A 27816-nucleotide genomic window follows, 5' to 3' on the forward strand; every position below is an offset into this window, starting at 1 on the left:
TGTATTTATAAAAATCTCATTCCATCAGCCAATGACTCAAAGAGTTTGGGTCAATATTCCCCCGGCTCTCTGGACTTCCTGGTGCAGGTCCTCCTCCTCCTCCTGTTTCTTCATGCGTTTTGCATTTATCAGAATGGCACACTAATATAATAACTAACTAATAGACTTATCTGTGTCTATATGTACGTGTGACATGAAGTAAACATGGCCTCATTAGACAGTTTCAGGTTTTGGTTTGTGTACCAACAACTGAAAAATGCTGGGATGATTTAAGAGTGTTACTCTTCACTTCCATCTTTCTGTGCCAAAAATGCAAAATAAATTCTGAGCTGACACAGAGATACAGACACACAAACACACAAAGGGAAAAGGAGCGATACTGTGAATGTTTGCATACTCGTCTCTCTCTGTATCAATAGGCTCCTGTATGCAAACCTGAAGGCTCAAACATTGAAACAAGCTGTACTGTGAATCTTTGAGGAATCAACTGTCTTTTTTTTTTCTTACTTTCAGGTCAATATGTATGCCACTGCCACAAAAAACAACAACAAATTTTAATTAACGCTACATCATTCAAATGTCCTACAGACAGTCCACTTTAAATGAAGACCAGAAGATAAGCATATGGTCACGCTCATGTTATACTGACACTATCTGGAAAAACTGGAGAGCAGGAGAAGGAGAAGAGAAAGAGGAAAAAGGAGCGGAGGAGCTGAGAAAGACAGAGATGGGAGGAGGAAAAAAAGAGAAGAGGAAAGAGAGAAACAGGATGAAGAGGAGAAAGAAAGAGATAAGAGGGAGGTCAGAGGATGACAGATGAAAAGACAACTGGAGTAAGAACAACCGGTGAGAGAGGAAAGAAAACGACACTAAAGGGACATAAAGAAGTGAGAAAGTCAGGAGGGTCCACTCTCCAACCTGAAAACGTACACTGATGGATCAGATCATCATCATGGTCTTACTGAAGCATCATTAGTGTTAGTAACACCTGCACTAAAGACAGGTAAAACTGCTGTGAAAAAGGCCAACTGAGAACTCACAAGTATGATACTCCCACACTATTAGAAAACTATTTAACATTTTCAATTTAGATTATTAGGTGCTGCTTCTTTTACTTTGTGTTTCCTGTGATTGGTGTGGTGTGGAGACGCCGCGAGGTGAAACAGAAACTAGTGGGTCAGCGTGTCACATGTCACGAGGAAATACAGGAAGTACCTGTCAGCTACGGACGAGCTGAACAATCGCAATGAAGACACGAGTACCTCAGCGAACCGACAGTGTCTCCGTGCCCTAGAGCTACAAGTCAACTCATGTTGATGCCACCACACTGTGTCAAAAAGCGAATGTTACCAAAATGGAAAGAGCAGTCAGAATCGTCTTTTTGTCGGTCATTTTCTCAGCGTCGCGGGTGAGTTAATGTTAATGTGAATGTTAATGTGAATGTTAATGTTAATGGGGGGGGGGCGTTAGCAACCGAAGGGCCGGAGAGCCGAGCTCACCGTCGATAAAGCGCCAGCAGATAAACACTGTTAACTGTGTAGCTCATATTCCTAGTGTGTCACAGTCTGTTGAGCTGTGGTGAATTGTGTATGTGAAGCTTTGTTGTTCGGTGACAACGAGACCACTGACTGCTGTCGGTGAGCTAACGTTAGCGCTGTCGTTAGGTCGGTTAGCCTCTGCTTGTGTGGTTAAAGCTAAGAAAACTGAGTGTTTGTGCTGCACTGGTGTTACATGATAAGGACCGACGTTAATGTAACGTTAGATAAAGGTTTCCAAAACTGACATTAAATCGTAAAAAGGTCGTAAACATATAGATAATACAGCTCGCTAACGTGAAGTCTAAGTTGAGGTTTGGCAGAAGGTGCTTTCCCCGACGTCCTCTATCACGTCACCAACAAGGAAGTATTTCTGTGTTTACTTCACAAAATTGATGATCACATTACAGTTCTGTGTTTGTCAGCAGTTAACGATACCTGTTGATATTAAATCTGTAATGGGAAACAAAAGTCTACTGAAAGCTTGAAAGTGGATTCAAGTCCGCCTGGTATTTATTACAGCTCACTAACAGTAACATCATTTGAATGGCTGTATTTGCGTGTAGGGCAAGTCTTCATTATACATTAATATGTCTTGGATTAAAATGTAAATCTGTAACCTAGTAGTCTGAAAAACTTCAAATTGGTACTGAATATAATCTGGTTTCAATCTAGAGTTCACAACCTCTTTGGTTGGTTTGAGATCCCTTAAAATATTAGCAATGTGTATTTGTTACACGCTACTACACATGTCCTTAGAGTAGGCATGAGTTGCATGCAGTTCAACCAACAACGGATTTATTTTCTGGTTTAATTTGAATTATTTTTTTACATAAAGCACCAAGTACATACCTGCTGGGATGCAGCATTTATTAGTTGTTTGTCAGGTCAGCTGCAGTTAATCTGCTGCTTTCTAGTCACACCTTTAGCCTGCATAGTATCTTAGAAATACAGTATACTTTCTTCAACACTTTAAAGTTTGTATGAAACTTGAAATAATAACATTTATTTCCCAACAGATAAACTGCCAAGAGGCCATCTTGCACATTTCAAATGGAAACACAAATAGGGAGTACTGCATTGTCTACAATCAGTCCTGGACCCCCCTGTCTCAAACCCTTGAGGCTGCTGTAAGTTTTTCAAACCTTTTTAGGCACTATTCTATAGTGACCTACCAGTATCAGGAAAGGAAAGTAACTATTGTTGTGTCTTTAAAGTTATTATGGGAAAATTACAGGAACTTTGACCTATATATAACAACCTATCCTAATTGTTAAATCACTTATCTTTTCCAGTTGCAGTATCCACTGGTGAACATGACCTCCAATGTGCTGTGTAACAGCTCAGGGATCAGTCCAGATGTGGTAAAGGGCAAAGCGTTGGTGGTGATGCGGGGGGATTGTGATTTCAGCCACAAAGCTCTGGTTGCTCAGAGCCTCGGAGCTACAACTTTACTCATTGCCAGCAACAACACTTTGGTAGGACATGTACATCAGTTTGTATTTTGTTAGTGGTTTAAGCACAAAGGGGTGTGACTTGACATTTTCCTTTCCTCCAAGATTTCAGATTTTTTAAATGTTAACTAACTTCCACGGAGGACCCAGTAGCTTTTGTTTGTGCCTGATTTATACCACTAGTGTCAGGATGTTACAGTGTAACATGATTCACATGCAGAAGTGATTCAGAAACAAGGAAGTGGCATACCAGTGGCACGGATGTGGGGGCTTACTTCTAAATTAGGGCTGGGCGATATGGCTTAAGAATAAAATCTCCGATTATTTCGCACCAAACCCGATTTACGATTTTAATCGATTTTTTTGTAGACTATTTCTAGCGGGTGTTTGTGGGCTGCGGTCCTGTATATCTCGCAGACAGCAACATTTCTCCCACTCGGCTGCATGCCACTGCTTGAGGTGCTGGAATAAATTGGTCGTACTGCTACCTTTGATTGCAACAGCTTTCAAACAAACTTTGCAGTGGGTCGTGGTTTGTTCCCTGTCGGACGCCACAAAACCAAACCAGTTCCAAACAACCGACGACACTGTGCCTTTTTTGGGGACGAGCTCATCCTGGCTTACTGCCATATTGTGTTCATCTGTGGAGAGGCGGGGGGAGGGGAGCCCAAAGGGAGCGCCGGTGTTGTGGATGTTCAAGAGAAAACCGATTTTAACTAAAAATAAATCGCGTTTAACTACAAATTCGAATTAATCGATAACATCGATTTATCGCCCAGCCCTAATGTAAATATATACACTTTCTATGTAAAACAAATTGTCTTTGTTTCCTGTCAACGTGTGTAATTCACTTTCCTATAGGGATGCACAATATTAAAGTTTTGCCGATATATAATATATTATTATGGCCAGTCTTATCATGATGAGCTACTGACAGATGCAGACAGATAAATATACACATTCACATTCAAACTGTAAAATTGATACGACGTCATACCCTCTCTATGCTCACGTACGTGGTAATGTCATCTTTGGCTGGTGCGCCCTTGCATTGGGTGACAGAGTGTCGATCATTTAGCCTAGTTAACCGTATAATTTAAGCTTCATCTTATGGACTTTTATTATCAGAAGAAATGTTCTTATGCCTTTATCAGCCAATAACGTTTTTGTACTACTTGGCTCTTCAGGTCACTCCATCTGCCAATGACTCTGAGTATGCAAAGGTCCACATTCCTCTGGCTCTCACGAGGTACAGGGACTTCCTGGAAGCACAGCAGGTCAGAAAGTGTTTACTTTTTCTGCTTTGACAAAGACAGTCAAACTGGATGCGGCGTTGTTCATTAAAGGTTTAATCTTGGTGTGTGTCCTCAGGTGTTTGGTGAAGGAATGCAGGTGCAGCTTTATGCTCCACCTCACTCAAAGATTGATCCAAGCATTGCAGTCATGCTTCTGATTGCCATCGTCACAGTCGCCTTGGGAGGCTACTGGAGCGGGGCATGTGAGAGGTGAGATGTTGTAGCTGTACATACAGAGCTTTATCTGTACAATCAAACTAAAGCACATATTAGAAGAAGATATAGTTTTGTTAGTATGCAGTCACAATGTAAGTCTATATGTTAATACCAATGTGAATAAATGATTTACTGAACATAGAAAAGATGGCATTGGCGTTGTCAAAAAGCAATACATTATCTGTTGCAGTGCTATTATATCAGATTGCATTAAATAGGAGGGTCCACCATCTGTGAATCAGTATAGTTGATTCCATCTGTATTTTTTTTTCAAAAAGCTACCAGTTTAATAGGCTTGAAATACGTGCAAAAAAATCCTTGTGTTTGTGGCAGGGACCGGTTGAATAGTGGTACGGAAGGGGGAGGGGGAGATGGCAAAGCAGACAGTGGAGAGCTTTTCCTATACTCTCCTCTGAAAGTGGTTATCTTTGTTGGCCTGATGTGTGGGATGCTGGTCCTAATGTACTTCTTCTATAACGTCCTTGGTGAGTGGAACAAAAAAGCAGTATAATTTCAAGGAGTAATAACATCAGTTTTTTTGTTGACGTGATCTGTGTTTTTTTTTTTTTTTTTACTCAGTTTACATCATCATTGCTATTTTCTGCATGGCATCTGCCTCGGCACTCTTCAGCTGTCTAGATGCGGTGATGGAAAAAATTGGTTGTGGCACTGTGAGGTATGAGCATCACTCTTTTCAAAAAATACTTTATACGCACGCACGCACACACACAAATGCAAACACATTTTCCACTAGTGTTGGGTAAATTTAAACAAAACAGGTGTGTATCAATAATACCTGATGAACAGCCCAGTTCATATGATAAAGTGTGAATGTTTTAATTCTCTTCCTGGTTTCTCCAAAATGACCCTTTCTCCATTTTAAAACAGGCCGACATTGTGGTCACAGTGGGAAGATGTGAATCAGAGCTGTGTGTGTTTTTACTTCCTTCTCCTAACATGTTTGTCTCTGAATCGCACCCTGGCAGACAAGCCTCAACGGCTGAAAGCCTTTGTTTATTTGATTGTGTGTCTTTTTCTAGCTTCTCTGTCCGAAATTGGAACTTCTCGGTGAGGTCTCTCATACTGGCTGCTGTGTGCATTAGCATTGCAGTGGTCTGGGGAGTCTACAGGAATGAAGACAGGTACTGTAGGGGGACACATACCCACAAAACACAACCGTAATCCTTCTGCCTGTCTCACTCTCACACATGGCTGTGCCACTGTCACAGGGGACTGTTTTGGTGTTGAAGCAGGAAGTGCTTAAAACTGTCTGGTAGACAGCCTCACCACAGCAGCAGTACTTTTGACCTTAAACTGTCAGTTAAGGTATTCTCTAAATTATAGATTAATTAGCTTAAATAACTTTACTCACATACCATAGTTGGTGATGTTCAATGTGATAATGATGCTGGCAGGGTTATATCCACTGGCTTGGATTTTTAGCAGGATTTTCTGTAGTAGGGTGTTAGTTCCAACTTGCATTTCCTGTCTGTGCCATATCCTCTTTAAATAGAGCTATTGTAGACACAGACTGTAACACAGGCTAAAGGTTAAAAGACAAGGTAAAAGAGTTTTTTGTGTCCTTGTAGGTGGATTTGGATCTTGCAGGACCTCCTTGGCATTGCTTTCTGCCTCAACTTCATGAAGACCATTTCACTGTCCAACTTCAAGGTACCTCTGAACAGCCTTTCATCATTAATTATTTCCTTTTTTACTTCGGTAGGCATATGGAGTACCTGTACTGTCATTATTATATTAAGTTAAGTATATATTTTTATATTTATTGCCATTAGTATATCACACACTGTCCCATTGTCCCAGAGCTTGACTTTGCATCAGCAAGGCAGGCCCCTATTTGCAGTCATTGGCAATTAATGCAGTTCTGATTTTAAAAAAGTGGTTGAATATATATTTTTTGTCAATTTCCTCAGTTCAATCTGTGAATTTCTTTTTCCATAATGACGTAGATCTGTGTGATTCTGCTGAGCCTTCTGCTTGTGTATGACGTCTTCTTCGTTTTCATCACTCCTTTCTTCACCAAGGTATGAGTATATTTATTATCATATATTATTATTATTATTATTATTATTATTATTATTATTATATTTGTTTGTTTTGTTTGTATTTCCCAGGGCTGGTGGGGTCAGGTTTTCCACATACTTACCGAGTTAAACATTTTCACTCAATATTTGCTATTTTTATGTTCAACCCTTTGTTGTCGTACATGTTTTGGCATCCAGTTATCATATTTTACTGATACACAAAAGCTCAATTTAAATGCACAAGTGATAATTTGCTAAAGGAACCGTACACACAGATACAGACACCTAATATCATTAAATAAGAGATAATTTTACAGCTCTGGCGTTGCAGTATAATGCATGGTGGTTTTACAAACGGATGAGTAACATAATATGAATGCTTGGCATCTCTCTCTGTCAACAGAATGGCGTTAGCATTATGGTGCAGGTTGCCCTGGGCCCTGATGCATCTGGAGAGAAGGTAAGTCCCCTCCAGCATTGCTTTCTTCTTTGAAGGGGAACTCCACCAAATGGTCTCTCAAGGCATTTTCAAAATATTTGATAAAATATAAAATTCCACACATAATTTGTTTCACTGTTTCACTAAACTTAATGGACAGCCTCCTTTTTTTATTTTAGTTATATGTATTTAAATTATAACAGAAATAAATGAATGCTTTTATATATGAGGAAAACCTTCTTTAAACCAACTCAGGCTTTTTTTACTATTGGAAGTTTGTTTTTTTTATGTGTGTAGCTCAAGACATTTCAAGAAAATACTTTATTAGCAAACTGAAGACTGAAACATCGTTCTGTGTATAAATAAATTGGTGGGGTAAATTTGTGTTGGAGAAGAGCAGCGTGCAGCAGTTTTTGATCTTAGGAGTGCAGGGGGTTTATCACATCCTGAACAACAAGCTAAAAGTGGAGCTTGGTGGAATTCCCTGTCAAGTTTGTTCTGGCTTTATTAACATGCTGGCTGATCTGCACTGCTTGTTGTTGATGCCCTGAGGGGAATGATAGACTGACTGACTAACTGTGCGCTGGGGTTGGGTGGGCTCTGTCATAGACGCAAGGTAACATGGTGGAGGTCCCTGCTGAACCCCAGACTCCCTCTGAGAAAGTAAGGCTTGACTTGTTACCCATCCACTCCACATTTTGCTACATCCTGAGGCGGGTGGGAAGGAGTTGTAGATGTTTGGTCTCAGATAGACTGTAGAATCCCACCTTTATACTTGTAACGGATATAAATGCACATAAATATCTGATAAATATAATTGGGAACGTTTTGTATTGGACAATTCTTTTGTTTTATATAGTCCTCTAATCTAAATAATGGGACAAAATACTAAGTAATAAAAAATCCTTACTTTATAATTATGCACTGAACCGGTTGTGTGCACTCAAAACTTTTCTTAGTGCCAATCCTGTTCATGTGTTTCTTTGTCATTCTTCTTTCTTTTCATTAGCCTTCTTATGAAAGTTACTTAGTTATGCTTTTCCCTATCCCTTTCACAAAAGTGCCATGTGAAACAAGTAAAGGAACACATGTAGATTCTCACATGATTGTCAGGTGGTATGTGCTGATAAGTCACTTGAGTTCGTATTTTGAATACAGCAGATTATTTAGTTTAAAAGCAGTGTTTTCATGTTGGTAATGGATTTGATCTTCAGGGGGTTCCATTTTGTGTTTGTTTATAGAATTTTTTTTAATTTATATTGCATTTGAGTGAAACATTGTTTTCGCATGAATATGGTATGTTTTTTTGCCCTGTAGTTAGACGTGCCAGAGGATTCAGTAAGGAATGTTAAGCCATTGCAGGATAGCTGAAGCAGAGTTTTCCCTAGGAGTCTTCCTATAGCACAGCTTTTGATTCTGAGAACAGTACTTGTTAATTTTTTTACTGACACCCTAACTGAAAACAAATCTCTTGGTGTCATATTAATTATGAGAACAGCAAGACATTCTGAGAGTCTCCTTACCGTCCACACAGACCATACAGATTCAGTCAATGTCTGCTACAGCTCTGAGAAATGTATATGAAGTAAAGAGTCAAATTAAGTCCAAGTACAGCTCAGTATTTGTATGTATAAAGCACAACAATTCTGCTGTCATACTTTATGTAATTTTAAACCTATAAAATGTGTTATATTCTCAGCTGCCAGTGGTTATGCGTGTCCCACGGTTCTCAGCTTGGGCTCAGAACCTGTGTGGGATGCAGTTCTCCATTCTGGGTTACGGAGATATCATTGTTCCAGGTGAGGTTAAAGCGTCACCCCCAGTGTTCACATAAATCACCCCTGGTAAATATTTAAAATACAGACTGTGGCTGGTGGGCACCAGTTAGTTTAACCACAAAAATACACACATATGAGCCCATAGAGAAAAAAGAAGGAAAAGCTAAATAAGTGAGGTGTACAGTTCAGTACAAATAAAGTGCTCTTTCTCTTTTTTTTTTTTTTTTTATAAGTCATACACCCCCCCCCCCCCAAAAAAAAAAAAAAACAATAAAAAAAACCAAGCAGAAATGTATCACTCACCCTCTGCGTCCTCATTGGTCCAACAGGTCTCCTGGTGGCCTACTGCAGCAGGTTTGATGTTTGGATCAATAGCAGAAGGAAGGTCTACTTCATCAGCTGCTGCATAGGTACCTCACAGCTCAACTATATTGTCATTATTCACATGTTGTGCCTTTGCTCTTGCAGCATGACCACACGGAAACATCATATATAGTTTAGTCATTTGAATTGCATCATCCATCCATCCATATAAGCTTTGCTGCTTTTTACCGCACACACTCCTATAATCCTTTTGCACAAATATTTTTAATACTTAGTGATGTTGTTTTTGCTGACCTCTAGGTGTCTCTGGTATTTTAATGTTCCCAAATTAAGAAGTTTACGGACTTTCACTGCTTTCAAATTCTGATTGTATCTGTGTGTCTCCCTCCTTCTGTGTTTGTATTTGTCCGTCTCTCTCATTCCCTGTAGCCTATCTGCTGGGAATGATAATGACATTTGCTGTGATGCTGCTGTCAGGGATGGGCCAGCCTGCCCTACTCTACCTGGTGCCCTTCACCCTGATAACCTCTGCCGTGGTGGCTGGGTGCAGGGGAGAGATGAGGCAGTTCTGGGCAGGAACCAACTATGAGGTGAGAGGACCAGAGAAGATATTTTAGTGTTCCTGTACAGGTTTGGCACAGCACTGCTACTTGATAGCTGTGTTGGTACTTCCTCTGATTTTTCAAACAGGTTTCAGTGAATTTCTGAACGACTTCACTTCTCTTTTATCTGTTTTTTACCACCAGTTCATTAAACTAAAGTCGGCATGCTATTCCAAAGAGTGAAGTACACAGCACAGCTTATTGCCAAGCCATATCCTCATTGCTAATCACTAGGAGGATATTGCAAATATTTATTAATACTAATCTGTATTTTGAATGGCAGCCTCAAGGGATGGTATTCCAGGCAGTTTTCCCTGCTCCACAACTGTTTCTTGTCCTGATTTGTAAAATTATGTGAACTCAGTTGTGACTCTGTTTGTATCTGTAGAAGTTTAAATCTTAGGTACTGCTGTCTTATATGTACTGCGTGGTCCACAGCACAAGTCAGATAGTTTTAATGTTTTGAGTGATCTTGAGGAAATGTGGAAGAGAATATGCAGTCGTAATTTTTAATGTAAAGTGTATTTTCTGATTTGTATTACTAGGCCTTAAGTAATGTTTCCAACCCCTTTTGAGTCTAACCTTCACTTTACATCACTCAGCTCTCTGCAGCTAGAGGTACTGAGTAAACACTGCAGGTTCACTACACTGTCACTGCTCTTACTTCAGGCCTACATTTCATAATTATGCTACGAGTCACCCACTTGTAGTATATTAGCTGACTCTATTATAGGGTTGGGCGATATGTTAACATTTTTCATTCGGCCAACGTCAGTCCAACAATCAGCGATTGCTGAAATACTTGCCCATGCGTATGTGTTGTGCCTGCACATTCAGCTCTACACGCTATCGCTGCCTCTGTGATGCCCGACCTCCCTCACTCCTATATCGTTTCATTCCTCTCCTCTCCCGGCCTGTCCCTCTCCTGTCCCTGCTGTGTCCTCATATTCCCCGGAGTCTTGTTTGGAGCCTCTGTGAATCACCTTGTTATTGTACTCCCTGTTGTCAAACTAGTCGAAATAAACCCTTAATTCCCCACAGTTAGATGTGAAAATACACTGGCGCTAGAGCTGTTTTTCCTCTCACTCGCTCTTGGGCTCAGTGGGTGTACTGCGCCACCAAGGCAGACCATTAAATTAGCAATAAATTGGCCAAAAAAAGACCCAACAGGGGATGGAGACAGCCGATAGCCAATATATTTGTCCAATCGCCCAACCCTACTCTATTCCAGTATATTGTGCTGTCTTTAAAGACCCAAATGTACAGCAATGAAGAGACATCTGTCATTTACATGCGCCTAAAGTGCGTCACACTGAAGAGCAAAGAGCAATGTACATACAGTATATCAAGTATATAGATAGATGCAATATATAGATATACATAGATGCATACATAGTGTACGAACAAACATGAAATTAAAAATAACCACAAAGAAAACAGATTCAATCAAATGCACTAGAGAACAGGAAAGGTTTTGAATTTTTACATTATTATTGGAGCATTACAACCACTAGGACCATAAATTCACCTGCTGATATATTTATTTAATACCACTAAATACCACTTCACCAGTTTCCAGTGTTTTTCAGTCTGCGTTCATGTAGAGAATTAAACGGTTTGTAGTTGATGGACAGCACAAATCATGAATAAATCCTTTAGGTTTCTATAATTTCTCAAACTGAGGTTGTAGATTAACTCTGACGTGTATGAATGTGTGAATATGCTTGTGTGTGAGAGAGACAAAAAAAAAAAAATCAGGAAAGAGATGTAATTCTGACCTGGCTTCATCTTCACCAGGTGTTGGACTCATCCAGGGAACCTTTGCTGCCAGGTTTGCTTCCCTCCAATCCAGACCTCTCCCTTGCATTTCTCCTGCCATTTTACAATGTTGCTTAATGCTCAATGCTGCAGTGCCTTATCTTTTCTTTCCAGCTTCTTTATGTCCCCTTTTCTTTTGTCTTGTGACATTTCAACCCCTGATTTCCAGGGTCAATGTGATATTCAAAGACACAACTGATGTTATACCGAGCTAAAAATGGTAAACTTCAGAGGACCTAAGTTTAGACAGTACCGTGTCTTACATTAACTGACCACTAGGTGTCTCTAGTTGATCGAAGATATATTCCACTTAAATGTCAGAAGAGCTTCTCAGCCACACTCCAAAGTGCACTCGTGTTAAAGCCATGGCCCTGGAATGCCACTAACTTCATCTCTTTATTTCTGCAGTTTGTTTTATCATTTTTTCTCTCCACTCATCCATCTTTTCCAAGCAACAGGACTACTCGTATCACTCCATCGTTCATGACATTACCAACATGTTAGTTTTGCCCTCTGCATGTTGTTGCTTGCAGTTAACCTGGGAGAGCTGTGGCATGGATTTTGGGATGTGTTATCTCTGTGGTTTTGCATTTGTACAATGTACCGCTCGTATACTGCTGCAGTACACATTACAAATTAAAATCCCATCTACGTGACTGTCTTTCTTTCTTTCTTTGGTATTTGGTAAACCAAAACATTCAATAGGGGTGTTATTAACTCTTTCTCTCCTTTTTTCTTCAGAGGGAAGAAGTGACAGTTCCATAGAAGGAGAGAAATGCTGACTTGACTTACAGTGTTAAGAGTGGACCCAACTGCTGGATGCTTTTTTTTTTTTTTTTTTGCTTTTTTCTTTTAATATAACATTTGCAAAGCAAGGGAATACATGTTATTGATAAACAGATTTTTACAACAGTGTGGGTTCATTTGACTGCTATGAATGGTGGTTAGAAGGCTAATCAATATTGTGTAGGTGGAACAGAGATGTTTTTAAGTGATTGAAAGGCTTGTTTAGTGCCTGAAAGTTCAGTTAATTGTAATGACTTTGCCTTGGTGATGATTGCATACAGAAAAATGAGAAAGCACTTTATAATATTCAGCTTGACGGTTGTTTCATCAGGGGTGGGGTTGGGGGTTTAGTTACTTGTAGCCAACAATATTGATACACTTTTGATAACTGTTTTGGGGTTTCTGTGTAACCTGTTTGTATGATGTGATTTCTTTCATTGCCTTATATTAAAATGAACAACTTCTATTTAATGTTATTGTATGTGTATTTCTCTCCTTGTTGACACTTTCACACAAATACTAAAATCATCTCTAGAGAAACGGAGAGCTGTTGTGTTTGGAAAAAAATCTACACAGATAAGTTTTTTAAGGTTCCCATTAGTGGGTTTATGATAAACATATTGTGCTTGTGTGTTTAACTGTTGTACCACTAATTCCATCACACGTCACACACTCACACAGTTCTTATAATTGCTTCTTGTATCATTCTGAATATAATTTGACTTCTTTTTACTTTAGAATAAAAAGAGGAAAGAAAGACTAAACTGGCAGCTGCCTGGCCACCTTAGTTTGATAAAGTCAGATTTAACACATTCATTTAGATTATTTTAAAAGTAACGAAAATTATGTTATATGTTACATATAACATACTATTATCATATGATATAGCTATCAGGTCACAGAATAAGCGATGGGGTTATATCCAATGAAAACATGCATTATATTTGGTGGAAATGTCCCATGCTTTTCAGTTCATATATCCTCATTTGGGGTCTAGGGTCCACCCTGTTGGCAGCTATGAAATATTGAGCACTGATTTTCCTTCCACGCACTAAACACTATCTCTTTGTGACATGCTCATTTATGACTGATGCCACTTAACTTAGTAATTCTTTTTATGGCTATGAATCAATGATTAAGCATTAATAAAGCAGGCATTAGTTACTGATCATACACCCTTAGAAATGGTGCCTTATACAAAGTGGAACCTCATAAACTCATGGTGTGTGTGTGAGCATATTACAACGGAGCCAGGCTAACCAGGTGAGACAGGAACAGGGAAGTTAAAATAACTGATCTTTTCTTTTTTCGCTGTCTGTCTGTATTTATTAGAAACTAAAACAAAGCGCACATGTGGGCGCTGGCTCCGCCTATCAGCCATGTGACAGTGAGCTGGCTGAGTCAGCCGGCTCGTCATGCAGCGTCAGTTCGGAGTCGCACAATTATGAAAAAGCAACCTTCCGTTGGAGCTGCAGCCGAAGCGGATCTCTCCAGCGTCCACCGGGCTTTCCCTCCAAGGCTAACAGAGAGCACCGCTGATAGATGGATAAAAGCCACGACACAGCTCTTCCTGAGTCTCAACGGTGAAGAGAATGGTATGTGATCCTCTCTGAGCAGTCGACTGCTTTCCTGGGGGTTTTATAGTCTTGTCAAATTGGCGCTGAGGATCGTCGTGACTGCTCGGAGGGCTTTTGAGTGGCAGGTCCCCCCCTCATGCATGCTGCCTCCTCCTGTCAGGCACCCAGCCGATCTTCCCGGTGCTATTTCCCCCCCCGTTTAGTGGCTTTCTGGCTGCACTGCTACAACACAGCGACATAGGCCGTGATAAGTGAAACGTACACGGTGACACACTGTCTAGCAAGAAAACCCCCAAATCACACACACGGGCGTAACGTTAGCAGGCTAAATGGCTAGCTCGCTAGCGCTAAATGCTAGGTACATAACCCAAGCTAACTAGCTGCGGTAGCTGGCTGATGTTAGCAGCGGTGTCGTTGCTGTAGGACAACAGAGACACAGCTTCTCTCCAGCGGACAGTCCTCTGGAGACTGAACACACAGAAGGGTGCAGTTCAGAGCAGCTGGCACTTGTTTAGGACACATTTCTGCCAGCTGTCTCAGATGTCGGACAAGACACACTGTCATTGCCAGTAACAAGTCAATGCCACCTTGAATGGCTGCCAACTCCGTTTAAATGGAAGGTCTTTATTCCGCCAGCGTCGGGAAAAGTTAAGCGATGTTGATATATATTTGTTAAGACCACTGTGCGCCCACTCATGGTTGTTGGCTATTTCGTGAGGGGTTACATGTTTCAGGCCTGCTGCAGACATTTGCTGAAGACTTTGTGTCGACAGTGTTTTTAAGTTGTTGTTGGTCCTCTTCCTCCTCTTGTAAAGCACGGCCTCCTCTTTTTCCAAGAATTTCCTGTCTGCTTCTGTCTGGTCCCGTAGGCTCATGAGCTCAGGGTGAATGGAAAGGGAAGATGGGTTGTAGCCAAAAACTGTGAGTCAGATTTGAACACACAGTGTTGTTAGTACACCGTGTGTGGGAGCTGGGTAGTGTTGACAACACAAACTATCCTAATATTCCCAATACTTGTGTATATATAAACACTGAGACAATGGTTTCGGAGGAGTGGGCAAGTGGCATTATTTTGGTATAACTTTGTGATATTGTTATTTCTGGTTGGGTTGATTCCAGTGAATTATACAGCCGACAAATAAAGGTTATTCATCACGTCATACGGTTGCTATTGATCATCCCTGCTCATTCATTTGCAACATTGCCCACACAAGCCTCATACAGCCTGAGATAATAAAGGACACCACGAGGTGCCATGGTATGAAGAGTGTGGCTAAATCTATTCTTATTAAAAAAAGTAGGTGTACTTTTGGTTAAAAGTAAAAACAAGTAATTATTAATGTGGCTGTGAAGGCCAAGCAGCAGTTGTTCATTCAGCTCACATTCAGGAGATGGTTTCATTGAAGTCTGTTGTTGCTTGTAAGGCGAGGGAAATATCATTACCCAAATGTCAGATGATATCTTATCTCACATTGCAGTATTGATATATCTCCTCCACAGTACGTTTCTTTATTCGCTGAGGCACCAGAGCAGCCCGTATCTGTCTTGTTTCCCACAGTGCTGCCCTGAGCCGGTCACATGCCCCAGCTTACCCCTGGATGAGGGACACTGCTACTGCTCTGAGTAGACTGATAGCCGTCTGATGAACCAATGCCGGTTCATCAGAGTAATCGGCATGATTTGATCAATATCACTAACAGCTTATAGAGCTTTATTGTTGCAAGTCAGAGTCTCTTATGTAATAGTGGATGGTTGAACTGGTCATTAGCCTGAGCTTTAGCACTCTATGAGCTGGTAGAAAATGATCTTGCGTCACTTTGTTGTGCTCCAAAGTAAACTCTAGCACCACTGGTGTGTGTAAGGGTTTGTGTACTGAACGTGTGTGTCTAACTGTGTGCGTGTTCCAGCCTGCAGAGTGACTATGGCCTGTCTCTCTGAGCTCTGTTATCTCACGCTCTAATCCATTTGCATCACACACACAAGCCCATTTGAAGATGACTGATACATTTTTTCCAGTGGCCCTCGACTGGGTTTTCAAAAAAAATTGGTCGCAGTGTCAGTTTGTTGATTTCATGAATGGAGTTCTCCCCTGTATGTCTTATCCAGCTGATCCCCCCCCCCCCCTCCTCCGCTGCTTCCTATCACTCTGCAGAGCTGTAGCTCCTGTTCAAGAACGCAGCTGACTTGCATGTGCTGTGTACTACCCCAAGAGCACTGGAGGGAGTACCAACTTAGAATATGTGCAAACCGAGAGATGCATGATAATACCTGTATAGTAGTCCCTCTCTTTTGTTATTTAATTGGAGAGCTTTACAAGCAGTAACTTGACATTGTCCCTGCTGCTATCTCTTATCCTTAAACTGGTTTAACCTGTGATTTCATAGGCTCACATTAACATGAGCACAAGATGTTGAGAAGAATAGCCATCACATGCCTTACATTACTAAGTTATATAGCTGCTTGGGGTGGCATGGTATCGGCCCCTGCTGTGCAGTCTTTCAGAGCTACAGGGGGCACAAGGTTGAGAGCTGCAGAGCCGTCACACTTTGGTCTCATGACTAAATGAACTGACTTTGCTTCTGTGTGCAGTCTTCCAGGAATCTTATCTGGAGGCTATAATCAACTCTTTTCCTCCATTTAACATTCTTTCATAGGCTTACTGCTCAGAACAAATACTGTAAGATGTGGCAAGGATTGCCAATTGATAAGGCTGTGTCTGTGCTAAAACGTCTGATAGTGTGTGATATTATCTCTTTTAATGAAGCCAATATAAATGCCTATTTTGATCCTGATTTGACCCTATCAAAGGGGTAGTAATATTTTTAGCACACTATTTCATATCAGGAATTTAAGAGAGACATTTTACAGGTTGTACTGGCCAGAGCTGTAAACCTGAGACTTGGATACGAGCCACACTTTATTACCAAATCAGGACCTGAGATTTCACTTGCACTTGCGTGCTGTGAGATGTATTGTAAAGATTTTACAGTTGTATAAGATAAATGAGATTAAACTCATGATTGTCCTGATATTGTGTCGTAAGAGGGTTAGTCACTCAGTCTTAAAATAAATCAAATAAAAGGTCTAATAATAATAATAATAATAATAAAACCTGGCCTTGGCCAATCAAAAATCCCTATTGAAACCCCTTTGAAAGTAAAATGTTCAAATCTGCTAGAAATCCTGCCCTGATGTGGTCATTATGGTCACTATTGGGAGACATGATAGACTTGGTCTGAAAATGGTCTGAAAGGAGATTTGACTTGATCCTCCCTCAAACAACTTAAAATCTCTGACAGCAGCACATTTGTTTGTAGTTTTTGCTTCTCTGTCATTGATTGTAGGAGTGCAACTAACAATCAATGATCTACCAATTACTTTCACAAATAATTGTTTGGTCTATAAAGTATAGAACATTTCCGGCACAATTTCCTAAAATATCTTGTTTTGTCAGACCAACAGTCCAGAACCTACACACACACACACACACACACACATATATATATATATATATATATATATTTACTGTTAAAACAAAAAAAGAAGAAGCAGAGATTCACATTTGAATAACTGGAACTGTGTCTGTGTCCAGAGTTTTTTACTACCTCTGGGGGTTGTGCAGTACCACTCTAGATCCCCTGTGATGTGACTTAATGCAAAGAGAAACAGCGGTGAGGAATTAAGGTTATGGCATGAAAAAACTCATGGCAGGAGCCTTAGCTCACTGTACCGTGGAGAATGCCCCAGTTCTGTGTCCCCGCTTATAACTACCCACTAGTTTGTATCAGAAAGGTGAGGCAGTGCTAGTCCATTTCATAAATCTTCTGAGGTAAATCCATATTTCTGTCTTTCATTACAAAGAGTGGAGTTGTATAGAAGCCAGTACACTTTGATAGCAATTTTTCAAAGTAAATTTGGGGGGGGGGATAAAACAGCAAAAATTAATTTTGTTCTCTCTGTTGGTTCTCTGAGAACCACTTTTGTCTTTGGCTACCGCTCACACTAAAGTGCTGACCCCATATCCTCCACTCTCTCTAATGTGTAATAGCTTTTGCCAAGCCAGATGTTATCTCTCCCTGTATTACGTCAGGCAGGGCCAGAGGAATGATGGGTTGACCAGCCAGCCTTGTTACATTGTTGGGAAAAAGAAGGAGGGGGGAAGGAAGAGCTCAGGAAGAGCTGGCAAGGTTTCTGAGTTTATAGACAGTGTTTTTTGTGTGTGTGTGTGTGTGTGTCTGTCTGTCTGTCACAAGATGACAGCAGGAATATAAAGCGTCAGTGTGATCAAATTTTTGTCCGTCCATACGAAACACAATCACTGCCATAAACACGTGTTGGTGCACATGAACATGACCTCACACAATACACACTTGCCCATAAACAAAACTTAACAGCATCCTACATAGCTCAACCAAGAGAGATGGGAAGGCACCGGGTTGTATATTTTCTACAGGAATAATGTAATCATAAAACCTGGGGCTCAGAGAAAGAAGCCGAAGAGGAAGAGGGAGGGAGCAGGGAAGTGGGAGAGTGTGTTTTTGGCAGGGGCTGTAAAGTGCTCAAGTCTTTTGTTGCCTGACATTCTCAGGTGCCATGGTTACAGGTTAGGAGGGCTCAGTCCGGCTTTATCTGCCTCATTAACACTTTGTTAGATCCTTTTGGATCGAGGCGACACCATTGTTTTCGTTGAAAGCGTTCTTCCTCAGCGCAGCTCTGAGACCTCCTTAAGTTGTAGGGTGTGTCTCCCATCTGTCCCGAGTTCAGCAGGTAGTGAATCACCATACAGTGAATTAGATTTCAGACACTGATTAGGCCACTAATTTAGTGAACGAGGGGTCACTGAAGAGTCAGCGACCTGCAGTATGCAGTTATAAGGAAGCACATGAACAATATAACTCACCAGTGTTAGGTAGGCTACAGACAAAAAATTAGGAACACATATAAACACAGCTCATAAGATTGAAAAGAAACAACCACTGCCAATAGAATTATTATCAGCGGCCACTAATTGGCAGCCCAGAATTAAACCCACCAATTAACATGATGATGAAGCTGTGTATACCCAGCTGTCACACCAGCTGCATACACACTCTGTACACATCTTCATATTTTATTGCTGACTGTAATCATAGTATACTATAAAAGGTTAATGTAATGTACCATTTTCTACTGATAATGAAAAGATCACATACAAGGTACAACTACATGTTCCTTTTGAATGCTAATGTCATTTTCAGATACAGACACAGAAGGAATAGTTTGACACTAGCCGCAGCCAGGAGAAGGTTAGTTCAGCATAACTTAGCATAAAAACTGGAAAGAGTCAGACGCAGCTAGCCAGGTTTCAGAGCTTTACTGGTTCACCCATACCTGTCACCTTTGAACAGGAGCTACAGCTCTGCAGAGTGATAGGAAGCAGCGGAGAAGGGGGGGGGGAATCAGCTGGATAAGAACTACAGGGGAGAACTCCATTCATAAAATCAACAAACTGACACTGCTCACTATGGCTGTGCATGTTGTGTGGACCTTTTTTTTTTTTTTTTTTGGTTTTAGTGATTATTATCAATTTAGGGATTTGAGGGATTATTATCAACCTTCCACATGCACTCACTTTTGTTGTACCCTCTAAATAAGTGGTTCTGATCATTTAACTAAATGGAAGGTTTGCCTCTACCCTGTTAACTAAGGGTTCAGGGCAACATTCAGCCAAAAAAATAAATCTATATGGAAAGGGGATGATATTTCCTTCTGCCAAAATAATAATTCACACCTACAAAAAAAAACATCACACTTCAGATCACATCAGACCATCAGCCAGGTCACAATTCATTTTAACTGTGTAGATACAAACAGTTATAGGTTCAGAATTGGCAGCAAAATGGGGATTCTTTAACAGACAAATGTTCACCAGCAGTGCTGCCACTATTGTGAAAAAAAACCCAAAGGGATCTATGAGAATTGCTTATGTCATGTGTTGACAACTGATGTAGTGTCACTTTTAACATCAATACCACTGCCTTATGTAAACATGTTCACCCATGTTACATGTAATACACAGAGTTAACGTTAGTTTGCTGTCCTCAGTTTGATCTGGATTAAGGTTTTTAATACTGTTCTCCTGGAAATGAGTTTAAAAATAAAGGAGGCCCCTTGAAGTGTAAGTGGGGCCTGTGTTGTTGGGGGAAATTCTGTGTGTACTGCATGAATCACAGTTGGTGGTGTGTCTTCTGTAGACAACTAGGTATATATCATTGAGGTCTCTGCCCATCCACTAATCCTCTCCCTCACCCCCGCCTCCCTCGTCTCTTTCTCCTCAGCCTAAGTATAATATCTAGTTGGTCTCAGACACATTCATCTGCCCCCTGAGTGGCTTCTTACATATTAACAGTGGATGGAGTTTGGAAGCTGCAACCTCTTACTGATCACTCAGCTTTTAACTGAGGCCGGATCCTTATTGTAACAGCATCGCTGTAGACTTTGAGACCTGTATGGAAATTGCGTTCAGCCGGAGACGGAGCCTGTGAGAAAACGTAGTGGTTCGTTGCTGATGATCCAGTGCTCAGGGGAGGCTGTGGTGACTGTGGTTTGTCCAGGAGATGCATGAAGGAGCCTTGGTATGTTCCTGTACAAAGCCCTTAAACACAGAGATGAAGAGGAGGACATCCAGGTACGAACACGGTGGCTCGGTGTCACTGGTCAAGCAGTGGGATGACCTGTCTGTTTAGATGTTTCCGTAAAACCGCCACTTGTTGTAAGCAGTATAGGACCAGGGTTACTATGGATGTGACTCAGAGATAGATAGAATTATTGATGGAAATTTAGACGTGGAACTTTTGATTGGGGCAATATTCATTTATGCTAAGTTACTTCTGTTTCTATGCTATCCACATTGACATGGCAACATTGAGTACTGAGGATCATTTGCAGCAGAAACTGCCTGGTTCACAACATTTCCATGTCCAGTTGTTGTAATACTATTGTTTGAGTTTCACGAATAGTTGAAACGCTTTGGTGTAAAGCAGGTGATGGTGTTTGCAGGTTTCCCTCTTTGTGCTGGGAAGGATTAATGGTGCTAATCACTCTGAGCTGTACTGCAGGAACAATAAGGCACCAGGCAATAATTGAAAATTCCTGTGAAATAAATCCTTGTAAAAGAATAGTGATTTGAGATTATTTTAATTGTAGTTTATAGAATAATTAATTTGCAGACACCTGTAGCCAATGTGCCTCCTGAACTGTAGTTGCCCTTTTATATAGCACATTTTTATTTTTTATTTATTAAACCTTCTAATCCCTCTGATTTTCATAGAGTAAATCCTGGATTAAGGGGTTCCAAGCTCCCTTTTAGGCGTTTATTATTTTTAGAGAAAATTGTTTTAAGTAAAAATGTTACCACTTTTGATTTATCCCCATGTCCTTTTTACTTGCTTTCCTTGTCTTTGTGAAACTACAGTGGATATAATGTCAGCAGCAGTTTGTACCAACACTCAATTACTATACAAAGAAGCCTTGTTTTTAACATACTCAGGAGACTTTTTTCGTAGCAGCTTGAAATTATTAAATACAAAAACAATAAAGCCGTAAAAACAAAAACAAGTGTCATCAACTGCTGTCCAATGCTCACAATATGCAACTGTTTCTCTTTGTTTGCAGTCCCAGAAACCCTGGATAGAAAGCGCTTTCACCAAGAGGGAATGTGTGTACATACTTCCAGTGTCAAAGGACCCCCACAGGTATGTGCTCAGACGTACTGTAGTGTGCCTTGTGGTGATAGCCATGGAAACGGTGTAATTGCATGGTGTGTGTTAAAGTAGGCCCAGACCCTAACCACTACTCTCTAAGAGTAAATTAGTCTGTTTCTACATAATTTTGATGTTTATGTCTGTCACTGTGATTACAGTGTTAAGTGAGAGGGAAGACCAGTGATGAACCTGTGTATCATATCTATCATAGCTTCTTCCAGTCTTAGGGATGGGATTCTGGATTAATTTCTTATCAACCTGCCATTTAGGAAGTTGGGTTTCATCATTCGGATGACTTATTAGATAGAGTGAAATGTGAATCATTAATTTTGTCATAATAATTAAAAGAAATATGATTTTCCATGTGTGTTTGTGAAGAACTGACACTAGATGTTATTTTGTCAAATGTAGAAGGTTTTCCTCTGCAAACTTACTGGAATCTTACAAAGCAGTGTTAAATCTGTATGGAGGGCTTCTCATTGGCTTGGCGTGCAGACCGCTTATTCACGATGGACTGTGCTTCTTATGCACACACGAAATAGCTCAATTAAAGGTACAGCAGCTGGGAAAAAGAGTCATCCAGTTATAAAGAAATACACAAAGAAAAAAATCTTGGTCATTTAATATTAAGTAGTTTTAACCACAGTTACATGCATTGACTATTTAACCACCTCCTTTCTATGTTGTTCTTAGTTATATTCTTTCCTTTCTCATCAACTACTACTGGGTTACTCTTTTCCTTGTGTTTTCGTTTACATCAATCATTTGCCACCAGCTTCTCTCCTCTAACTATAGTACGTGCTTGATGCTCAAAGATGATTTAGAGGTGTTAGTGAACATGGGCCCATTTAACACTGGGCCAAAGGCCTGCATGTGACTGCGATCAAAGTGAGAGTCCCCTTGGCAGGTTTCATAGGGCTCTCTTGGTTATATGCCAATCTAACCAGGCTGCCTGCCCAGCTGACCGATAACCTTCTTAAATGTCCTCAAATGTCTACCAAGAACTTCCCTCTCACTAGGGGAGATCGGACCATTATTATTGTCTTTGTATCTTTGCAAATGTACTCTACGTTTAGGTGGTCCTAATTTATTTCAGTTTAAATCAATGATTAATTATGTTGCTGTGAAATTCCTTCCAGATGCCTTCCAGGATGCCAGATTTGCCAACAGCTAGTCCGGTAAGTATTTGTTTGGTTTCCAAACAGGATGGGAGAATGACAGAATCCATACGAACTGGTTACTTTACACCTGAAACAGCCTGCAGGGAAATTCTTTCAAAGTGTAAATCCACTGAACAGCAACCCTCCTCAGGAAACAATTAACTTCCAGGCTTTGTATACCAGGATGCACATTCTCGCCTCTAGTAATTAAAGAAGGAGAGAAAACAAAACAGCTTACGTTGGTCATTAATTGTAACAATAATACATTGATTAGGCACATTAAAAGTAAAGCTCGCCTACAGCTCTTAACATCTGTCAAACCTTGTCATCTTGGTTGGTTGTTGGAAGAAAAGAAAAGAAAACTCTTTGTTTGTTTGTTTATATTATACTACTGAGATATGAGAACAAAATCCGGGATTTGGACGTTTCAGATGTTCATGTTGAAATATTGATGCCTCCAAGATTTGCCATTGTGATTTCTTTGTAATTCTTGAAACAATGCGTCTTTTATTTCAGACAGAGGAAGACGAAGGCAGGCTTCTAATTTCAAGCCAGCGACTGTCAATCTGTAAAATAACTGTCACCAGCAGATTGCATCAGATGTAGCTTTCTAGCTAATTAAGCTAACGATAGCTCCATGAGTTGGTTGAAAACGTCCTCTTCTGCTGACTTTCAATGTTTCCATTTGACTTGTTTTTAAAATGAGAATCCTGTAAAATTGTCTTATGTACGGACTTGACGGGTCCCTAAATGATAGGGTGGTAAAAGACTGAAGCTAAAGCTGCATGGCCCCGGCAAAAAGTCTAGTATTACATTGTACACATAGTTAGTCCTAGTGTTGTAAGTTTGACACAATCCTATTTGCCTGCTTTGCTCACATACTTGGACAAGCATACATCATACATTTATGCTTTTATTATTTCCGTTTTCAATTTTACTTTTCATGTTGCAAGAAAAAAAGCTTTAAGGCTAACTTGTTTGGCTGGGGTTGCTGAAGTGTAAACTTCCCCAAATTCAATAACAACCAGGACAGAGCCGCTAACGTTAGCAGACCAGCTTCCACTTTCCAGTGATTGTCGCTTTTTTTTATGTAACCTGTAAAAACATTATAACGTTAGCTAGTAAAATGCTCATTGGCTTCTTAACAGTAGGTTAGCACTGTTGTAGGTATTAAGCTAGTTAGGATAACATGCTAATGTTTGAATATTATGTTAGAGCAGAATACTGCATTCTTTACACCTTTGGTTTTGGGTTGTTGGATATGGAAGGGCAAAAAAAGATACAAAATGGAAGTATATGGTTGTACTATCAATTAAAAATGGTTCTGTTGTCCCTCAAGGTGCTGCTGTGGGCGGCTGGTCCGGCAGCATGTTGGCTTCACAGCCAGCTTGGCCACAAAGTACTCGGACGTGAAGCTGGGTGAAAATCCCAACCGTCATATGGTGGAGGAGTGGTCGGTGGAAAAACACACAGAGGCGAGCCCCACTGACGCCTATGGTGTCATCAACTTCCAGGGAGGGTCTCACTCGTACAGAGCCAAGGTAGAAGGGCAAATTCTTTTCTGCTGGAGGGCATGTTTTCATGTAAAAAGACAGCTTGTAATTCTTGATAACTGTGGTATGGATTGTGAGAAAATTGTCTTGAACGGTTATTTTAAGGTATTTTTGGTGTTTTCGTCAATGCAGATATCATTATTATAATCTAGTCCTTAATGGAGAAGTTAATTAACAGCTGTTTTGATAATTCATAAATCATTAAAGTGATTTTTCAAACATTTGTTGGTTGCCATTTCTCAAATTTTAGACCTTTTGAGTGTTCATATGAACATGCTTTTCTTCTGTCAATGCTTTTCTTTGGGGCAGTATGTGCGTTTGTCCCACGACTCGCGGCCAGAGAGCATCCTGCGGCTGATGCTGAAGGAATGGCATATGGAGCTTCCTAAGATCCTCATCTCTGTCCATGGAGGAGTTCAGAACTTTGAGCTGCACCCACGCATCAAGCAGGTGGTGGGCAAGGGCCTCATCAAAGCTGCAGTCACCACCGGGGCCTGGATTCTCACCGGAGGGGTTAACACAGGTATGTCGTCAGAGAGAGATTAGTTTAGTCATCCTGTGGATATGCACGGTCTCCCCTGCTGGATGTGTTTGTTTCTGGAAAATGTTTTGAAACTGAGAGAGATTCCAGCGTATTCCTAACAGGAAAAGTCTTTCTTATTTGAAGACCATATCAGAATGTATTGCTTGCAAATTGTTTACCTCTTCAATGACTTCAGAACAGATGCAGAACACATGATGAAGCTAGCTCCGTCACAAACTCAGATTCACATTTAGCATTTGTAGCTGATTTATTTCTGGATGTTTGCTTTTGAGGTGTAACTAGTTAAAATCATGTTTCACACCAACCACCATTATTCTTTCAAATGTAACTTCTACACAAAAAAGACAGACAGTGGCACAGATTTGCTTGAAACTGCAGGTCTGAAAATGCTAGCAATGTGGCTCCGCAGTCTGATGAAACCAGCTCGAACTGTTTTTTTTTTTTTTTTTGGTTCAATCAATTAAATTCTTTGTCATTTAACTGAAAAATAATAATAATAATAATAATACATTTTATTTATAAGCGCTTTTCTAAATACTCAAAGACACTTTACATAAAAAAAATAAAATAAAAAATAGAATAAACATAAAAGCAGCCAAATAACATCAAATAGTAAAACATTAAAAACACATCAGACTTAGCTAAACATTAAAAGCAATTTTAAAAAGGTGAGTTTTTGTCAGTGATTTGAATATTGGAAGGTCGGTACAGTCACGGATGGGTTTGGGGAGAGAGTTCCAGAGGGAGGGGGCAGCTACAGAGAACGCTCTGTCGCCCCAGGTTCGGTGCTTGGTCCGGGGTGGAGGAGTCAGGAGGTTTGCTTCAGATGAGCGGAGGCTGCGGGATGGATTGTGGCGATGGAGCAGGTCAGTGAGGTAGGAAGGAGCCTGGTTATGGAGGGCTTTGTGTGTAAGGAGGAGGATTTTGAACTGAATGCGCTGTGGAACTGGGAGCCAGTGGAGGGTCTGGAGGACGGGAGTGATGTGATCACGGGTGCGGGTGTGGGTGAGCATACGTGCAGCGGAGTTTTGGATGTATTGTAGCTTATTTAGAGTTTTGGATGGTGTGCCATAGAGGATGCTGTTGCTGTAGTCGATTCTGGAGGTGATGAAGGCGTGGATGAGGGTTTCAGCAGCAGAGAAGGAGAGTGATGGGCGAAGACGGGCAATGTTCTTGAGATGAAAGAAGGCAGTTCTCGTGATTAGGTTTATGTGATGTTCAAAGGAGAGGTTAGTGTCAAAGATGACTCCGAGGTTGCGACTGTGGGGGGATGGAGACAGGGTGGAGTTGTCAATGGTGAGGTGGAAACTGTCCGTGGTTTTGGTGAGGGATTTGGGGCCGATAATGATAAGGTCTGATTTGTCGCAGTTGAGTTTGAGAAAGTTGGAATGCATCCAGGATTTGATGTCGGTGAGGCAGTTGGAGAGAGTCGAGTGAGTGGCCGGGGTGATGGATTTGGTGGAGATATAAAGCTGGACGTCATCGGCATAACAGTGGAAGTGGAGACCATGGTGGCGAATGATGTTGCCAATGGGGAGCAGGTAGAGTATGAAGAGGAGAGGACCAAGCACCGAACCCTGGGGGACGCCTTGGGACAGGGGAGCAGTGGAGGAGGTGCAGTTGTTGACATGGATGAATTGTTGTCGGTCTGTGAGGTAAGATTTTAGCCAGGAAAGTGCAGTGCCAGTGATGCTGAGAGAGGACTCAAGACGGGAGAGGAGAATGGTATGGTTGATGGTGTCAAAGGCTGCAGTGAGGTCCAGGAGGATAAGGATGGTGAGGTGGCCGGAGTCAGCGGAGAGGAGGATGTCGTTGGTGACTTTCAGGAGGGCTGTTTCGGTGCTGTGTTGGGAGCGAAAACCGGATTGAAATGGTTCGAACAGTTCATTTGAGCAGAGGTGGGTTTTGAGTTGTGTGGCGACAATACGTTCCAGTATTTTGGACAGAAAAGGAAGATTGGAGATGGGCCGAAAGTTAGACATGATGTCAGGGTTGAGTCCAGGTTTTTTGAGGATGGGGGGTGACAGCAGCCAATTTGAGTGAGCGGGGGACTGAGCCGGACTTGAGAGAGGAGTTGATGATTTCTGTGATGAGTGTGGAGATGGCTGGTAAAGAGTCCTTGATGAGGTGAGATGGGATAGGATCCAGGACACATGTAGTGGTTTTCATGCCTGTCATGATTTTGGGCAGCTCCCCTGGTGACACGGGGCAGAACTGAGACAGAGGCTGAGAGGCGAAGGGGGGGGGAGCAGATGAAGGAGTGGGATTGCAGGCTGTGGGGGCAGGAGCGGAGGACAGATTGTTATAAATGGTGTCGATTTTTGATTGAAAGAATGAAAGAAAGGAGTTGCATTTGTCAGTGGTGAATGACTTGGAGGTATTGTCGCTGGGCTTGAGGAGTTTATTTACTGTAGAAAACAGAGCCTTGGGGTTGGTGGAGCCAGCGTGAATGAGGTGAGAGTAGTAGGTGGACCGGGTGGTGTTGAGGGCATCCTTGTACTGCAGGAGGTAGTCTGTAAAAGTTTGGAGATGAACAGTTAAACCGGTTTTCTTGTAAAGTCTTTCAAGTTGTCGTTTGCGTGTTTTCATTTTGTGCAGTTCAGGAGTGTACCAGGGGGCAGAGTGGGTGAATGAGACGGTTTTGGTTTTGATGGGGGCCAGCTGATTGAGACAGGAGGACAGTGTTTCGTTGTAGAACTTGGTGAGGTCAGAGGGGTTGTCAGTCAGCGGTGGGGGGGAGGGGAAGATATTTTACTTGCAAGAGAGGTAGTAAGAGCTGAAGGGGAGATGGATTTGAGGTTTCTGAAAGATATTGTCCGTTTATCCTTAATGGTGGGAATGGGGATGTCAATGTCCGTGATGATTGCCAGGTGGTCGGAGATGTTGAGGTTGAAGCTGGAGAGGTGAAGTAAGGTGAGACCAGTGGAGCAGACCAGATCCAGGATGTGACC

At 41.2% G+C, this 27816-nt stretch overlaps 2 protein-coding genes across 7 annotated transcripts in view; both read left to right on the forward strand.

Moving 5' to 3' along the window:
- The first annotated feature begins 1196 nt into the window (after positions 1-1196).
- zgc:123258 (uncharacterized protein LOC641502 homolog) lies at positions 1197-12760 on the forward strand. Of its 3 annotated transcripts, XM_051379285.1 has the most exons (17): positions 1197-1408; positions 2555-2665; positions 2831-3013; positions 4177-4266; positions 4361-4494; positions 4834-4985; positions 5080-5176; positions 5541-5642; positions 6090-6171; positions 6468-6542; positions 6946-7002; positions 7591-7644; positions 8681-8780; positions 9089-9169; positions 9513-9673; positions 11483-11516; positions 12245-12760. In XM_051379285.1, the coding sequence occupies exons 1-17, from the start codon at positions 1355-1357 to the stop codon at positions 12283-12285; spliced, it is 1608 nt and encodes a 535-aa protein (XP_051235245.1). In that variant the 5' UTR covers positions 1197-1354; the 3' UTR covers positions 12286-12760. The 3 variants fall into 3 exon arrangements, with proteins under 3 accessions (XP_051235245.1, XP_051235246.1, XP_051235247.1); XM_051379286.1 differs by lacking the exon at positions 11483-11516; XM_051379287.1 differs by lacking the exon at positions 7591-7644.
- Positions 12761-13718: 958 nt separating this feature from the next.
- Positions 13719-27816, forward strand: part of trpm7 (transient receptor potential cation channel, subfamily M, member 7) — a 41035-nt gene continuing 26937 nt past the window's right edge. Inside the window, exons 1-5 of one of the 4 annotated variants that reach the window (XM_051378640.1) lie at positions 13719-13884; positions 21520-21599; positions 22748-22786; positions 24108-24309; positions 24631-24844. In XM_051378640.1, coding sequence (XP_051234600.1) covers positions 13882-13884; positions 21520-21599; positions 22748-22786; positions 24108-24309; positions 24631-24844 — 538 coding nt within the window. In that variant the 5' untranslated portion in view covers positions 13719-13881. Of the gene's footprint in view, positions 13885-20363; positions 20534-21519; positions 21600-22747; positions 22787-24107; positions 24310-24630; positions 24845-27816 lie in introns of those variants that run through there. The other 3 variants (XM_051378641.1, XM_051378638.1, XM_051378639.1) reach the window with 3 other exon arrangements.

This window comes from Dicentrarchus labrax, unplaced genomic scaffold, assembly GCF_905237075.1.
Source record: "Dicentrarchus labrax unplaced genomic scaffold, dlabrax2021, whole genome shotgun sequence".
NCBI classification, from domain to species: Eukaryota; Metazoa; Chordata; class Actinopteri; family Moronidae; genus Dicentrarchus; species Dicentrarchus labrax.